At 41.7% G+C, this 17,873-nt stretch overlaps 1 protein-coding gene across 2 annotated transcripts in view; it reads left to right on the forward strand.

The window, feature by feature from the left end:
- The window catches only part of ap1g1 (adaptor related protein complex 1 subunit gamma 1), a 26,663-nt gene extending 10,713 nt beyond the window's left edge, over nucleotides 1-15,950 (forward strand). Inside the window, exons 6-23 of one of the 2 annotated variants that reach the window (XM_052063772.1) lie at nucleotides 392-468; nucleotides 2,923-3,018; nucleotides 3,138-3,218; nucleotides 3,778-3,876; nucleotides 3,979-4,034; nucleotides 4,129-4,242; nucleotides 4,332-4,472; nucleotides 4,745-4,799; nucleotides 4,915-5,037; nucleotides 5,127-5,216; nucleotides 5,995-6,119; nucleotides 6,227-6,331; nucleotides 6,453-6,594; nucleotides 6,701-6,827; nucleotides 8,280-8,384; nucleotides 8,472-8,632; nucleotides 8,837-8,935; nucleotides 10,910-15,950. In XM_052063772.1, the coding sequence (XP_051919732.1) occupies nucleotides 392-468; nucleotides 2,923-3,018; nucleotides 3,138-3,218; nucleotides 3,778-3,876; nucleotides 3,979-4,034; nucleotides 4,129-4,242; nucleotides 4,332-4,472; nucleotides 4,745-4,799; nucleotides 4,915-5,037; nucleotides 5,127-5,216; nucleotides 5,995-6,119; nucleotides 6,227-6,331; nucleotides 6,453-6,594; nucleotides 6,701-6,827; nucleotides 8,280-8,384; nucleotides 8,472-8,632; nucleotides 8,837-8,935; nucleotides 10,910-11,011 (1,898 nt within the window). In that variant the 3' untranslated portion in view covers nucleotides 11,012-15,950. Of the gene's footprint in view, nucleotides 1-391; nucleotides 469-2,922; nucleotides 3,019-3,137; nucleotides 3,219-3,777; nucleotides 3,877-3,978; nucleotides 4,035-4,128; nucleotides 4,243-4,331; nucleotides 4,473-4,744; nucleotides 4,800-4,914; nucleotides 5,038-5,126; nucleotides 5,217-5,994; nucleotides 6,120-6,226; nucleotides 6,332-6,452; nucleotides 6,595-6,700; nucleotides 6,828-8,279; nucleotides 8,385-8,467; nucleotides 8,633-8,836; nucleotides 8,936-10,909 lie in introns of both variants that reach the window. The other variant, XM_052063773.1, reaches the window with a different exon arrangement.
- Nucleotides 15,951-17,873: the final 1,923 nt, after the last annotated feature.

Raw genomic sequence — 17,873 nt, forward strand, 5'->3', positions numbered from 1 at the left:
TATTTGAAATGGACATAGGCAAGTTTCATTCTTGTGTCCTAAAGACACAAATCGATGTTTTGTTTTACTGGCTTACGGCAACTGGGAGGGAGGAAAAACGCGGCTTCACAAAGTCATCAAATAATTGCATTTAGCTTTAAATCAATGTCATTCATTGTCCAAGTAATCCACTTTTTGGCCATACAATTGAAGATTTTATGATTTAATTGTAGAATATTGGGACCGCTGCTGTTTTGTTACAAACTCATCTCCAATTACCGGTAACCATTACAAAAGTTTTGTCTTCATTCACAGCTGCATAAAACATCAACGCGCTCCCACAGAACTTGTGTTTTTGCGCGTACCACCCCTTCCCGTCAGCATGATGACCTCGAGTTTGTTTATGCTCTAGGTGTTCTCCATACATCTGTTGTCCTCCTTACCGAGATGTGTGAGAGAAGTCCTGACATGCTGTCTCACTTCAGAAAGGTACAAACCCAGTCTGTTTAAGTCAAGATATATATCTATGATCCTGCTTGCATGATGTTTTTTCTTCTGCACCAAACCAAGTCGGTTTTAATGGCACCCCTGCATGTTATTTAGTAGATGGCCGGGATGCAACAAGTAATTCATAAACTCAAATAATTAAATGACAAAAAAGGTTAGAAAATATCTGCCTCAAAATTTCACAGGGATGATTTTTCCACACCTAATGTTATTGCAGTCGCACACACCACTCTATGTAGAAATAAGTTAAGCAATGCCGGCAAGCCAGAAGTAAAGACTGCGTAAAAGGCAGCTTTCAATATGGTTGTAGCTAGAGATAATAAAAAGCTATTTTTATGAGGAAAAGCGGAGTTTGCCTGATGAAAATGTAATTCTGGCACACGATCGAATTGTTAAAATAACTGCAAATTCGGCCCGGGGCCAGACTTTGTTGCCGATTCCTGCTCTACACTGTCATTCGCTGAAGTCAATGTCACTCACCAGGTCTTGACGTCTTGACCTACCTTTTAAAGCCTTACAAACTCAAGTCACAGATACTAGAGTAGAACGTGAGGATGACGACCCCAAGTGGACAAATGGTACATGTACCTCACATGCACTTCATATTGTTAAAAAAAAAGTGAATACAATTATTGTCGCATTCATCAATGGGATCATCTGGAGAATACTCAATTTTAAAAACACTTGACAGCCACAACCCAAAAACAAAGCATACTATTGTGCCCCATTCCCGTTCTACATTTCGGACATTAAGTTGCTTGTGTGCCTACCTCTGCTCAAAGCAGTATTTGGTGCCTGCATTTGTACTCTGCATTTGGATTTAGCGGAATAAATTCATGTCACACTTAAAGTGTCATACTCGATGCCTCCCTTGTGTTCACATTTTCATCTTGCAGTTTAAGTGGGCACGCGTGAGAGAAAGTCAATGGCAAAGCCTCGGCACAGCCGAAACATGCACATGCAGCTGTTTTCAGGTCACGTGCAGCATAAAAATATGCTTGTGATGTAGTACAAAACTGGATGTCTGCGCACTTGATTAACATCTCTCACCACTAAAATGACAGAGGCAATGATTCACCAGGCTAGGCCATTAAGGCAAAGAGAGAAATATTAATCCCGTGTGCCTATACCCACCTCTCCACTACCTACCAAATTAAAGTGGCCCAAGTGAAATTCTGGCCCTTAAGTCACACACTGTAAGACGACACTAACACCTGGGATGTTGACTGAATTATGCGTCCGTATTTTAGCTTTCTTTTGCTGTTGTTTTGTTGTTGGTTTTTTTGTTTGTTTTTTTTTGCTTGTACTCTTTCACTTGCTGCCGTCGTCTCTCGATGCAGCAAAAACTATGCCTGAAGCGCCACCCCTCATGTTCATGATCTACTTATTTTGAGCTCTCTGAAAGTGAATTATTTTCCACTCCCTAACATCTACCTCATATTTTTTCTGTCATTTGTCCTTGTTACAATTCCTGCATTGTGTTAGAATGAGAAGGTAAGAGTGCATTCTGATCTCATAGCTGGTGCATGCTGTAATTAGTATTCAGTCTTCACAAGTCACCTGAGATGTAACCAATCTGTCCTGTAATTCATGGTGCTTCTGTTTTGCTCCTCAAAATGGTTTTAATTTGGATTTATCTTGTACGGTGATCATTGCAATGTCTTTGTTACCAATAGTATCCAATACAGTGTTTCATTTGTCAGCTGCACTCCTCATCCAATTCTTTTTTTTCATCTGATTTGCCAAATATGCAACTCATTTCGTCACTCCTGAATGGGTTTATTCTCACGACTGTCACGGCTGTTATGTGCAGGAACTGATACTATTCACAATGTTTGTCACTGAGGTTGTTTCCATGTACACATATTTACAAAGATAACGGCCTGAGGTGTGTAAATATGGTGAAATGTTCACCCGAGCAGTTAAAATTAAAACAACCCTGCCAATGTTAAATTACGGCAGGAGATTAGTTTTACTTTGGGTTGTTTGTCACCATTCCCACAATATCTGTAAATTGTGTGTATCCAGTGCACTTTGATTATTCTGGAAACCGTGACACAAAACGTTGAATTAGTTCTCAAAAGTAGACCACCTGAAGATTTATATTTCTTTTTGCTTCCAACAAAATCTAATTAAAAAAATAAGTTATGTTGACTAAATCTTCAAAATGTAGTGATCCTGTTAGCCAAATGTGTTCTTCTAACCAAAAATGTCTCTACAAATTCTCTTGGTTTGACATATCAAGAGATATTCATTTTGATTGTTTTTACTTTTTAACTCCTAACCCTTCCATTTTGTTCTTGATAGTTGCTAATGATAATAATCCACATCTAAAATTTTATTTTTCCTGTCGGTATTGATGCAGGCTATTGGGATATCCGCATAAATATTGTGACACCACGTCTTTTCTCTTTTGATCTTTGTCTTTTGTTCTAGTTGGTTCCACAATTGGTGAGAATCCTGAAGAACCTGATCATGTCTGGATACTCACCTGAGCATGATGTGTCGGGCATAAGCGATCCTTTTCTGCAGGTAAAACTCTTTAGTCTGTCTCACCTGAATGTCGCTTTGTACTTAGAAACGTAATTTCTGGCCCTGTTGTTTGGTGTGCTTGAACCAAGTGCATTGACAAATTGTTTTCCTTTTCTTAGGTGCGGATATTGAGACTACTGCGAATTTTAGGCAGGAGTGACGACGACTCCAGTGAAGCAATGAATGACATTCTTGCACAGGTTAGAGTTGGTTATCTCCTTATGTAACAATTTTTGTGAATTCGTTTTTGGTTTCAAATTTTAAACTCGGCTATGACATTTCTTTATCACACCACACATTTCCCTTTTTTTCTGTGCATCAGGAGTCTTTCTAGTCACAGACACACACAGTTACAGCTGTGGTAACTTGTTTCCCAGAATGAGAAATAATAGCGAACAAAGGGAACAAAATGACACACAGAATAGCACAAGGGGGGGGGCAGATCACACCGGACGAAATGCTGAATGATGATACATAGAGTGATCCATCGTCTGAAACACTGTTGATACTTTATATTGTCTGACAGCATTCATCATTTTGTTGTGTATAGGACTCTTACATTCATCAGTCCATATATAAAAATATGCATTTCCTCGAGTCAGCATTGTTGACCGCAACAACCTTTAACATGGCCTTAAAATGAGATGTTTGAGTGTGACCTGTTTTCACAAAAATTAAACACCTGAATAGGGTTAGGACTCCCACCAAATGTCTCAAGTTGAGTTTAACAACGGTGTACTGCATTATTCCTGGTCGTAGGTTGCAACAAACACTGAGACAAGTAAAAATGTAGGCAATGCAATCCTCTATGAGACCGTGTTGACCATCATGGACATCAAGTCTGAAAGTGGACTGAGGGTGAGCTAATTGATTTCATCCAACCCTAAAAAAGAACATTTAAGTTTGTTGATTGATCTATTTATATCCACTATTCTGACACCTAACTCTTTTGTGTTCCAGGTTTTGGCAATTAATATATTAGGGCGATTCCTCCTTAACAATGACAAAAATATAAGGTATTCGAATAGCTGACTCGTATTGCCAAAGCTGAGAAGAGCACAGCAGAACTACTAACATGAAGCCATGTATTTTTCATATTCACAATTGCAGATATGTTGCATTGACATCCCTGCTAAAGACGGTACAGACGGACCACAATGCAGTGCAAAGGCATCGAAGCACCATTGTGGATTGTTTAAAAGACCTGGATGTGTCCATAAAGAGGTAAGCAGGTGATTCTCGGGATGTTGACATCAAGGACATTCACCTATTCACTTTTTTACATAACAGTTTTGTTTCCGTTAACGCTGTAGACGTGCAATGGAGCTGAGCTTTGCCCTGGTGAACGGCAACAACATAAGAGGCATGATGAAAGAGCTGCTCTACTTCCTGGACTCGTGCGATCCCGAATTTAAAGCCGACTGTGCATCGGGAGTCTTTCTAGCAGCAGAAAAGTATGACATTGACATATACTGTTCAGTTTATAGCAATTATTTTTCTCCGTTTTTTCCACTACAACGCCAAATATTGCACCCAAGGACATAGCAAATATGTTTTCTTCCAAGTCAAAAGAAATGCTGTGTGATGATAGCAAGAGTGATCCATCGTCTGAAAGACTGTTGATTCTTTACATGATCTGACAGCATTCATCAGTTCATCACCCTATTGTATTGTGAGTAGAAACCTTAACGTTGGCTGCAATCTCAATGCTCCCTTTGTGTTACAGGTATGCCCCTTCAAAAAGATGGCACATAGACACTATAATGAGAGTTCTGACAACAGTACGTATCAGCATACATTACACCCAAGTACTTATTAAAAATGAGTACTAGGAGTCAGTTCTACCTGAGACTGACATGTCTGTATTCTAATCGGTACGTCTGCTCCTCTTTGCAGGCAGGCAGTTATGTGCGCGACGACTCTGTGCCTAACCTTATTCAGCTCATCACAAACAGTGTTGAGATGCACGCATACACAGTGCAGAGACTCTACAAAGCTCTTCTCGATGACATTTCACAGGTCAGAACTGGGACCGAGCTTTCTGACGTACTATAATTATTATGCAGCGTTTTTAGGTAAGAGTCGGATTCTTGTTTCTCTCCGTGCAGCAACCGCTCGTCCAAGTTGCATCCTGGTGCATAGGAGAGTATGGAGACCTACTGGTCTCTGGACAGTGTGAGGAAGAGGAGCCCATTCAGGTACATGTTGGCGACTCTAACTTTTGAGTAATGGCAAACACCATAGGCAGACATGTCAAACAACTGATCCAATAAGCAAGTATCTGAATACAAACTGTGCAGTAACACCCATAGACAAAGAAAAACAATATTCATAGGAGTATATTCTTTTTCCTCTCGGAAGAATGACTGATAATACTCCCGTATTGAGAATCTTAGTCTCCAGTACGGTATATACAGATGTGGGCATTCTGTCCATAATAACGCAAGGTCCGTTGATCTGTCACTAGCGGATGCTCATTTTGCTGACGAATGATGGGGGAAACTTAGGGGAAAAAACGATGGACGATGAACAGAAGTGGGTTTTCGTCAGTCACTAGACTCGTCATTAACCGGGTTAAAACCGACGTACCGTCTCAGTCCGTCGCTGACAGATTCCCGTTCCGCTGACGTCTGACAGAAACACGCGCCACTGACAAAAAATGCCAATGACAGAGTGACAAACTGACATTTTAGTTTTTGTTCAGCTTGAAATAATGACTGAGTGGCAATGACAGATAACCACTTACGAATGACGGACTGGCAAAATTAACCGACACACCCAGCTTAGAGTGTATCCATACATCTCCTTCACTCTTGGCCAAAGTGCACACACCAGAATGAGCAGCAGAATGTGCGTATAAGCTAGAGACTGTAACCAAAACTGTTTGTTTTGATGGGGTATATAATTATAGCCGTATCAGCAAAGCACCTTTCCAACGCGGATGACATGCAATCATTCCTTCCTTATCTAAATAAGGTGAGTGAAGATGAAGTTCTGGATGTGCTGGAAGGGCTTCTAGTATCCAATCTGTCTACGCCTGTCACTCGAGGCTATTCTCTTACTGCCATCATGAAGTTGTCTACTCGTTTCAGTGGTGTGAAGTGAGTCACTGGATTTAACACTACACACAATGAGGCTTTGCCGTCGCGAACTAATTTGGAACAACATGCACCCGTGCAATTTCCTGCATCATTCAATTTTCTTGTAGCCGTATCAAGAAGGTGGTTTCAATATATGGCAGCAGCATTGATGTTGAGCTGCAACAGAGAGCAGTGGAGTACAACGCACTTTTCAAGAAATACGACCACATGAGGTGAAGTGGAAGCTCAACCAAAATACCCAAAACAAATAAAACGGGCCATTTATTGGGATTGGCCTCTAATGTAGTGGTTCAGTATGGTTCATCCTCCACTGCCTGTGTCGCCCTACCCCAGGCCCGCTCTCCTCGAGCGAATGCCCATTATGGAGAAAACAGCCACTAATGGCCCCACAGAAATCGTGCAGACCAATGGAGAGACGGAACCCTCCGTTGGGGAGCCGAAACATCCACCCCCTGTTAGTCAGCCAGCCAACCAGGTTAGCGACATTCTCCTACATCAAAATGGAACACTTAATTTTACAGTGAGTCCTTAATTGAAGCGCATGAAAATACTGTCATTCCTCTGACACTTATCCCTCACAGGCAAATGATTTGTTGGACCTGCTGGGTGGCAATGATATGGTGCCAGTAATCCATACGACAGTGGCCCCCAAGCCTACGTCGTCTGGAGGAGAGCTGCTGGACCTGCTGGGTGACATCTCACTAAGTGGTAGGATACTCCAAATCTTACTCGTTCAACATGTGGGAGTTACAATGCATGTTTTCATTTCAAACAAAAACATGTTGTTACTCAACATCAAATGTTATTCATTGCAGTCCACATTAGTATAAAGAATGCTGTATATGTGATATGTTGTTTGTTCATCTCCATTAGAAACACTAGATCTTAAACAGGTTTGCAGATTAATTTCCCGGCTGAGCCTATTTAAAAGGAAATAACTTCAGAAGGTGTTTCCACATTATTTATTGAGTCGCAATTTTCACACAGCCTGGCGAAAAGAAGAATATTTTTCCTGATGTAAAGCACAAACTAATTCAATATCTTGCGACAGGAATAAAACACTGGACATCTCAATTTGGTGCTGTAGTGATTTTTTGGGTAGGAATAATGGAGAATGAATTCTTTGCGGTGCCTGGAGATGTCAAAAAGACCTCTGCAAAATATGAGCAGTTTCTAACTGACCATATCCTGCAATGGTTTAACAAGTCCTCTGAAGTGAAATAATGCACATGCAAGAAAACGTTCCATTTGATACTGCACAGCTGGGTTCCAGAATCGGTATCGGAAGTCAAAAAATGGTATCGAACAACACTATAGTTGATAGATGGACACCGCCCCCCCCCCCCCCCCCAAAAAAAACATTTTAAACTCCTAGGTGGTGGGTTTTTGCCATCCTCACTTGACATAGTTAGAAATTATTCATGGACTTCAAGTTAAGTGAAGATGAAATCAATGATGTGATAAAACATTTATTTTAGAGTTCTTAATAACCTATTAAACTAGTATATATTATAGTATTTTAGAAATTGCTCTGCATAATCATTTGAATTGGTGTATTTTGAGGATGCTCAATTTCCAAACTATACCGTCATTGTTGGTCCATGTTATTATGCTACGTAATATAATTGTTGATGATTAAACGTGTTTTCAGTGTCACGTTTGAGGAAAATAAAAACTGCAATATGGCAAATCATTTCGAACACGGTGTAAAGCAGGAAACACCAGTATCATGGATTCTGTATTCACGGTTGCTCTGTTATTATGTGTTACTTTTTGTCCAGATAACTCTTCTAACTGTTTAATTCAACTTTTGGCCACAAGATGGTGGCACACTGTGTGTAACACTGTAAAATTGAAAGAGGAAGAGAGGAGGAAGTACTGTATTTCAAGCTCAGTCTCATTTTTCCTGGAGCGATGAGGACAAGATTAATGAACGTCTTCCACCTCTCCCATCCTGGGTTTTATGCCGACAGAAAGCAACAACTGTACTTTCATCTTTTTAATGTACACCTTTGGGGGAAAAAAAGGAGTGACAAATGCAAAAAAAAAACATGCCAAGAGATGTTAGAGGCTACACTGTTCTACATAGCATGTCCTTGAGCATCCATTTCCGAATTGGTCATGGTGCATCAAATTCTGATGTGACCTTCCCCTCCCAAGGCACTCCAGCCCCTGCTCCTGCTCCCTCCGTACCCACCTCCCAACCCCCTTTTCTCCTGGATGGCCTCTCCTCACAGCCACTCTTTAATGACATTGCAGCTGCAGGTGAGACTCTTCTTGTCTCTTGTACCGTCCGCACCACATTTGAAATGATCATTTACAAATACTTCCTGGTCTGAAAATGTCCGGCAGGTATTCCTCCTATGACGGCCTACAACAAGAACGGCCTGAAAATAGACTTCACGTTTGAGAGGGCAAACCCTAACCCCAACGTCGCCGTCATCACCATCCACGCTTGCAACTCTACAGAGGCAGACATGACAGACTTTGTTTTTCAGGCTGCAGTACCAAAGGTAAACCGGCATAGTCGCCGTCAACATATCTGCCGACATGATTTTATTAACTGTTAAGACAGGACATGCTCGTTCACCATTGCTCTTGGTTGGCTCATTTTGACTGGCATGTTCAGTGCGGCGTGATTTTTTTTTTTTTGCATGCTTACACGTCTAAAAGTTTTGTTCTTCACAAATATTTTTTGTTTGTTTTTGTTTTTTCAGACATTCCAGCTGCAGCTCCTGTCCCCCAGCAGTAATGTCGTCCAAGCACTCAACCAGGGAACTGTCACACAGGTCATCAGAGTCCTCAACCCACAGAAAGTTAGTGTGCTTCATCTAGTCTGAGTTGGATGTTGTGTTTAAAAAGTCTATACACCCCAGCTCAAATGGCAGGTTTTTCTGGTCTGAAAAAAGTGGCAAGAATTTCAAAACTTTTCCACCTTTAATGTGGCATATAACCTGTTCAACACACTTGGGGAGGCGGGGGGTCTTTTAGAGATGGAAGTAAGAAACTTGAGATTATGTGGTTGCAGAAATGTGCACATTCCCCTTCTGGGGATAAGATAAGATAAGATATCCTTTATTCGTCCCACACTGGGGAAATTTACAGCCTCCAGCAGCAAGAATGTATGTAGAAAGAAGAAAGGAGAAAGAGAAAAAAAAACATCTTTCAATTAAATACAATATGAACACAAATGGATAAATCGCAGTACTATTTACAATTTTCACATCATTTAATTATTATTATTATTATGATATTTTTTATTCATCAGCCTGACAGCAGTCGGTAGGAACGAGCGTCGGTATCTCTCCTTCTTGCAGCGCGGGTGTAACAGTCTCTGGCTGAAGGAGCTACCAAGTGCTGTCAGGGCAGGCTGGAGGGGGTGGGAGGGACTGGCCATCATAGCTTTTAGCTTAGTTAGCATCCTTCTGGTTGCCCACCTCCTCCAGAGTGTCAAGGGAGCAACCCAGGACAGAACTGGCCTTCCTGACCAGTCGCTCCAGTCTCTTTCTGTCCCGGGCTGAGATGCTGCCTGACCAGCAGACAATGCCATAATGGATGGCCGAGGCCACCACCGAGTTATAGAACGTCTTAAGGAGTGACCCCTGAACCCCAAAAGACCTCAGTTTCCTGAGTAGGAAGAGTCTATACACCCCAGCTCAAATGGCAGGTTTTGTCCTTTCCTAATCAGGGTGTCCGTGTTTGTAGACCAGTCCAGTTTGTCGTTCAGAAGAACACCAAGGTACTTGTAGGAGGTCACCCTCTCTATGTCCATACCTTGGATGTTCATCGGTGCTGGTGAGGACTTAACCAAGGGTTGATCTGGAGGAGATTCTGCTGGCACCAGTCCACAAAGTCCTTTGTCAGTCCCCTGTACTCCCGATCGTCCCCTTCTCTAATGAGGCCAACAATCGCAGAGTCATCGGAGAACTTCTGAAGGTGGCAGTTTGGGGTGTCGTGTCTGAAGTCCGAGGTGTAGAGGATGAACAGGAATGGAGCCAGAACAGTCCCCTGCGGCGCCGCCGATGTTGGTGTGTTCAGAATTAACCAATCACATTCAGACTTGTTCAATGGGAGTCAGCACCTACCTGCCACAATTTTCAGTGGCTTTGATTAACCCCAAATTAAGTTCGGCTCTTCTGGTGTTTTGTGTTATTTTGCTTTCATGATGATGCCTGACTGCGATTCAAACTGTCCGCATTACTTTGCACCTTTTCTTAGGATCCGCTTTGGAGAAAAATAGCTCCAAAGCCTGGTTCACTGCCACAACCAATCTTCACCGCTGCCATGGTGGTAGTTTTGACGATGAGCAATTTTGTGTTTGTCAAACAACCTTTTGTGGTTGGACCCAAAAATTGAGGGAATAAAAAATACATTTCCTCCTCAAAAATATAGCCAGATCTGGAGGTTTATATCTGTAAAATATGGCTCAGGTTATGAAGAAAGCAGGAGATTCTTTTGTGTGCTCAACACTAAGTACTTGCCAGAAATGACTGTAGCTCCTTCATTGTTGCTGTTGGCGTCACTAGTTATAATCTCGTCTTTTCTTCAGTTTGGGAGTAATGTCCAGTTCTCAATAATGTCACTGTTGTGCCGTATTTTCTCCCTGAGGATTTTATCAGTTGAGTCGGTCACATTCTTGGTGGAAAAAAGTTTTGAAATGTTGATGGGATGTAAAAATTGTAGTCATTTGTTATATCACAAAAACCTGGCATTTGAATGGGGGGCGGGGTTAGACTGTTTCTATGCAGTGTATTTGCACTCCTCATGAGAAACCACTGTTCCGTTTTCAGCAACAGCTACGAATGAGGATCAAGCTGACGTACAACCACAAAGGTTCGCCTGTGCAAGACCTCGCAGAGGTCAATAACTTTCCCCCACAGTCGTGGCAGTGATGAGTTGCTTCATTTACTCCTAAAAGCCCCTCCGACGGGGGACTGATTTTTTTTTGTAGGGTTTTTTTGCCTTGCCCCTCTCCCTCCCACCTTCTCCTCTTCCTTTTTTCCAACGGACTCCCCCTCAGTGACATCACAAAACGCACAGCTGAGCGTCTTTAAAGATGGAAAAACCAGTATAGATGAAGAGCCATTCGATAAGCAGGAATACATGTCGGTGAAATTTCTCGTTTCTTGCTTGACTGGTGTCATCATCTCTTTTGTTAGTCATGCGACTTTTGTTTTTCCACTTTCACTTGAACACTGTACTAAACGACATGAACTCACTTTGATAAAAGGAATATTTATGATTGCGCTGAGCCTTTTAAAGCCCTAATAATGCAATCCTCCGATAATTCACTGAGTGACCTTCCTCAATTCATGCCTGAAAATCCATCTCAGAGATGTTGTATTTCATCACTGTCGGGTGGAATCCTCGTATCTCCAAAATGACTGCTTTTCAGGAAATAACACAAAGGCCATTTTGCTTGCCTCACCAAACAAAGCGTCGTTCAACTTGGTATTGTACCTTCTTTTCTGATCAACACAACACCGTCCCAAAGGCGTGCTCAATCTGTAATTTCATTTGCTAAACCGTTAATTGATGACTGTTATTGCTTAGAATGGTCCAGTCGGCCCTGCACGTCAAAAGTCGAACCAACAACAAAGACTTTACAAAGTCACAACCGCAAGAGGTCATGAGTGATGTCATAAATAAAATGAGAACCTGACTAAGCAAAGTAATCCGCGTAACTTTGTGACAGAGCAGTTCCTTCTGAAACATTACAGCGAACCATTTTCAACAACGCGTCTATGTGAAATGTAGCCGCTTTACTCGTTATTGTTCATTCAAAACGCATCCAGACTTTGAAACTTGAGGCGACATAATACTGCGCTGCTCCCATGGAGTTAGAAGGAAGCTCAGAAAGTTGAAGTGTACAAGAGATTTAATAGATTTTTTTCTCTAGCTAATTCCAAAACTAAACTGGTTAACAATATGTGAGTAATAAGACGTTGTTGTGACAGACCACTTTATGAAGTGAAGTTTTTGAAATTCACCATATTTGGAAAGAGTTTTTAGCCCGACAGCGACAATGTACAACTTGTACCTGCATCTTTCTTTAAGAGGTACACTAATCGGACAATGTGAAAAATGTATGTCTCTTTTCAGACATTTTGACAGTCATAATTATGATGTGTAAACCACAATTCCTAATTATATATATCCCCCTCCCCTCCGTGTGTGGCCCTAATGCAGTAAACTGGTCAGTGAGACGCATTTGTTTTACCCGGTTGCGCTTCTTACCTCGCACAAACTTATGTAAATGAAGCCTCTTATGAATGTAGTTAAATGCACTGAATGCTGTTCTCCTTATTTCTTCTCCATCGATGAGTCGGTCATCACATCGGCACTATTTCTGTGAAAGTTTGTTTGATTTCTGCAGTAAATCGACTTGATTATTTATGCCTGATATCAAAGTGACGTGCCTTTCTGACTTGACATGAGAAGAGTTCAGTTAGCCTGCTTGAGTGCTTGAAAGTGAGGGAAGTGATCGCTCTGGATTTGAAATGCTGTCATCATTCACCTTATTTCAAGCATGTTTGTTTTTCACTCTCTAGTGGGCTTTGCCCGATCTCCACAAATTCTCACATGATCCCGATTGTCCCGCGATCACGTTGCTGAGCTTCATTTATGGCCTGAAGGTGCCCAAATAAAGTAAATTGGGGGTTGGGGGCAGCTAATAGATGTCACCTTTTTCATAGGATAGCATCGAGTGTTGTCGCAAAATCTCATTAAGATCCACTGTCCCGTCCGTCCCAGTCTTCAGATTTACCGATTCACCGAGTGAGGACTGTTTAGCCGTACAATTTCTCGGCTCTGGTCTTCTCTGTCGGGGGGAGGCTACCGTTGATACCTCACAATGTTTTCTCTTTCTACTAACTTATCGGAGTGGCTGGCAAGAGAGGGATGCACAGCTGCATGAACGAATCTGACAGCCATTTGTCCATGTGCGCCAATACAAGTTAACGATGAACGACCTTCGTGGCCCCACGACGCTTTGATATTCAATCACTATGCTTCACTATCTAACTCCTGTGACCAAAATCAGAGAGACTATTAGCTTTGGAAATATTTTTCAGCGACGATATGTGTATATGGAGGAAAATAATTTCACTTTTTTCCCGTTGTTGACAAATGCTATATTAGCTTTTTTTTCTGTACATACTGAGGGCTTTTACAATTTTTTTTGTCTCTTGTACTATCTTTCATCTTTTTTTAGATACCATTTTCTAAACCAATTCTTCACTATGTATATTGTCTAAATAGTCAAACCATAGACGACATCAGGCTTACTTACCTGTATCACCACTCATCCATTGTAAAAGGTATATGATCTGCTCCCTGTACATTGTATATAATTGTAAAACAAACAAAAATGCTGATCCACTTAATTAAAAACCCACATGAAGTCTTCAAGGATTAGCTGGAAGCATCGAATTGTATGCACATATGTACAAAAGATTCTTAAACGGATGCTTTTGATGGACTCTGCTTCATACTTGGCTCACGGGTGTCATGTTTTTACGAAGATGGCTGCCGAGGCTTTCGTTGGGGTTTGGTTATAGTGAGTGAATGGGGGAACTGTACTACTGAGAAACGGCGATGCTGCACTAGTAAGCTTCCACAATGCGTCCCCGTTTTCCTTCGTCTTCACCTTTGTTGGGCCCATGTGCGCAACTATTTAAATGTTGATTTGCTATTTGAATGTGTTGTTTTTAAAATTGTACTTAACACCTGTACTATAAAGGTGGCCCCGAAATCGATGCCAAGTCAATAATTCACGTGCCCCCCCCCCCCTCAAAAAATTGCATGTATCCTATTTTATTCCATTTGAAAGGAAAGCCGTCTTGAGCATTTCTTCGATATCTAGCTTCAAGCTCAGTGTACTAGTTCTCTCTTTGCCCTCACTAAGACGACAATTCAGCACACCGGCCGAACAAATGTTTTGTGCTGCACTAGTAACATTACTAGGCCAGTAGTAGTACTATTAGCAACCAATGTCAACTAGGGCACAGTTTTGCCTCACGAGTAACATGAAGTTGTTGCTTGTATCCAGAAATTCCACACATTTGGGTGCTGAATAATATTTGCTATGAGCATCTGAAAAACACTAATACCAGATGCATTTTGGAGTTGGAGTTTTTTTGCGCAGGTGCTAATTCCCAATACTAATCAACAGCACGCTATGAGATACATAGAAGGTAAAAAGGTAGATAGAATGCAGACAAGATAACTAGTCCATGTTTGAAATCGGTGTCAGAGCAATTACTCCTCCCCACCACCAACGCCCTCTAATTGTTTTATTTGGAGGCCAATTTTGTTAGGATCAGTCTCCAGCCTCAACTCACTAGGAAGTGAATCCCAAATTCTGATTAACATCGAGTAGTGCTAGGACTACGCAGAAATCGGCTAGTGCAATTTTCCCTCACCAGTAACACGAAATCGTGCTGTGAAGACGGAGCGTACCAGTACATAAGACGCGTCAGTGCACGAGTAGAATGACTGTCTTGAGAGTAATATTTTTTTTTCCACTACTGTATGATGTTTCTGCACACTAGTAGCGCACTTTTGACATACCAGTTGGGCAAAAACCATGTTACGAGTAAGGCAAAACTCCACGATTTGACAACTGTGTACTACTAGGAGTAATAGTGTCATTGTAGAATTTGACTTAACTTCAAATTGTACTTGATAACATCTAGTGCCTCACTAGTCATACAAGTAGCATGCAGATGTCATTTCAGGCATAGATTCCCCTCGCTAGTACTAATCTGCCAAAGTTGCCTGGGTTAGTGTGTAGTGATATCATTCAGGAGTGGAAAAAAATACGAGTAAGACGGTTAGTTATTCTGTCTGTGTGTCCTTGTTCAACTAATGCGATGGTTGAGTAACTAGTGAGTAGTAGTACACGGTCAAGCTGGATATCAAGGATATGGTATAAACAATCGAACGGCTTGCAGTCATCTCGACCGACAACACTGTTAGGCATGTTTGAGCGCTTTACATGCCAATAGCCACAGGGGGCGTTGCACAAAACTAAAATGAGGGCGGGGAAGGAAAAGCTCAGTCCAGCTTGTTCACATTAGTTTTGTGTGTTGTCTTGTTTTCACCCCCGAAGCCCAACTTTGTCCATTTTTTGGGTGTTTTTTTTTCTTTTTCTTTTTCTTTTTCCTTTTTTGTGATGCTCATCCATGCAAGGTCCCGTGTACAAATAGTGAAATGATCCCAACTTAAGTGCATTGGACAAACTTGAAGGAAGGAAGAAGTATCGGTGTGTGATTTGAAGTGTGCGTGCGTGTGTGTGTGAGACTATTTCCAGGATTTTATTTGGCTGCAAATTTTCAGCTTGTGAGCTGCATGTTAATGCCGGTGTAAATAATGTTTCTACTCAACCCACTTGAGGGTTTTGTTGAGAGATGCAAAGAACGTCATTCATGAGTCTGTCCTAATCTGTCACGGGCCACTTGTGCGTACAAAAGGATTTTGTTCAGGTGATGGTCACAGCAAGGATTAAAGATGGCGATCAATGAAGCGTTTCGCCCACACCCAGGCTCGTCCTGTCCGAATAACAAAATCTGATTTGTTGTAGCTAAAAGAATGTTTCTATTTTGGTTTTGTTTTGTTTTGTTTTTTGTCCCCCCCAATCAAGTTTGACACTTTGAACTGAACCCTGTAGTCCGCGGCTAGAAGGTGAGTGTGACTGTCAGACTGAAAGTACGAGAAATGATTAAAGACAAGTTGTAAACTATTAAATGGGATATTTTCAATTGATGCTGTGTATTCTTGTCATTTGGGTTGCAGAAAACAGGAATGCAAATAAAAAGTGCAAATACTGTACATCTAGCTACGCTTTTTTTTTTCTCTGTGATGTCATGCAGCATTGATGCGACACGGAGTTCAGTGAAATGTCAAGAATATGTATTTGGAGAAAGGTTGTCGTGGGAGAATGAATGAAGCCTCTCAACTAACTTCAACATAGTTTCTTGGCACTGGCATGCCTCAAGATAGCGGCAGCTCCTCATCTCGCTACCATATTTAATTAGTACCCATATGCCACGGCATTGTGGCAAAGTGCTTCTTTTCTCTAAATGAAGCTCCTCGACTACCTTTAACTTAATTACTTGGTGCCAAGATAGTGAGATGCTGAAGCACGTCAACTCACTTGAACAGTTCTTTGACACTACAAAATGGTGGCGAAGCACTATTTTTGTCTAAATTTCCTCAACTCCAACTTCCAAGCACTACTTTTCTACAAATGAAGCTCATCAAGTTGCCTTCAGTATTGTTCCATGGCACAGAAGATGCACCAAGATAGCGCCAAACCACAACTTTTCTCTAAATGGACCTTCAAATCACTTCACACATCGCTCTCTTGTACCAAGATGACAGCACAAAACGAAGCTCCTCAACTTTTCTTCAACTTAGTTTCCTGTCACCAAGAAGTCACTAAAGCACTACTTTTTTTCAAAAAGAAGCTCCTCCCTTGAATTTAGTTCATTAACTTTGAAATGCCACTAGGTTGAGGGTAAAGCACTTTGCCTAAAATAAGGTCCTCAACTCACAAGGTATCTGCAAACCACTACTTTTTTCTCTTCACAAGGAGCTCACCTCACTGTAACACAGTTCCAAGGTGCCATAGCACGGTGGCAAAGTGGTACTTGTTTTTGAAAGAAGCAACCCAACTCACTTAAACGTACGTAGTTGATACCAAGATGCCAGATGATGGTGGCAAAACACTTTTTGTCAAAATGAAGCACCTCAACTCAATTCCTTGCCACCAAGATGTTCATTTTGAAAAAAAAAAGTATAATAACCTCGTGTCTTGACATGCACTAGGGTGTTATCAGATAAAGTGTAGTAATTTTGCATTCGGAACCGGGTCACTCTTTTCCATTCCAGAGAAGTCACTGTTTTCAGTTATTCGGGACGACAGCAGACTCCAATACTGCAGTGAGAACCAATGCCATTACACGAGGGATGCCTTTCCATTGGCTTTGATTCGCTCCCCTGGGTTAGTGCTCACACCTGCCTCGCTGACCTGCTCGCAGCACAGTGGATGACATCACAACAATGCGATTGAAAACAGAGACAGGCCTGATGAACGTGCCGCTATGCCATGACATCACTGCTTTTCACACCCAGATGCTCACATGCAAACTGACAGGCAAACTCCTCACTCAGCCGACCACATCCCTTAAAGGAACACATCCAAGCATGAATGCTGCAGTACACTATGTAAAGTAATTATGCTTCATAGAAATCTTTTTTTTTTTTTTTTTTTACAATTGATTATGTATCATTCAGATACTGTATCCCCAATATCCTGTCATCTATCTGAATGTTCATGCACTAGTGTGCTCCTTGTCCTCACTACTAGGACAACTTACTCGTGAGACAAAACTGTATACTAGTTGACATTTCCTCACAACGAGGGCAGCACGGTGGTTGATTAGCATGTCCGCCTCACAGTACAGAAGTCCAGGGTTCTTGTGTGGAGTTTCCATCTTTGCCCCGTGCCTATTTTTCTTCAGGTGCTTCGGTTTCCTCCCACAATCCCCAAAAACATGCATGGTAGGTTAATGGAACACTTTAAATTGTCCTTAGGTGTCATTGTGACTGTGAATGGTTGTTGTTTGACAGTGTGTGCCCTGTGATTGGCCGGCAACCATTTCAGGGTGTACCCCGCCTTCTGCATGAATACATCCGGGAAAGACTCCAGCACGCCTTGTGAAGATATGCGGCTCGGACAACTGATGGATG

The sequence above is a fragment of the Hippocampus zosterae genome, chromosome 4 (genome assembly GCF_025434085.1).
Source record: "Hippocampus zosterae strain Florida chromosome 4, ASM2543408v3, whole genome shotgun sequence".
NCBI classification, from domain to species: domain Eukaryota; kingdom Metazoa; phylum Chordata; class Actinopteri; order Syngnathiformes; family Syngnathidae; genus Hippocampus; species Hippocampus zosterae.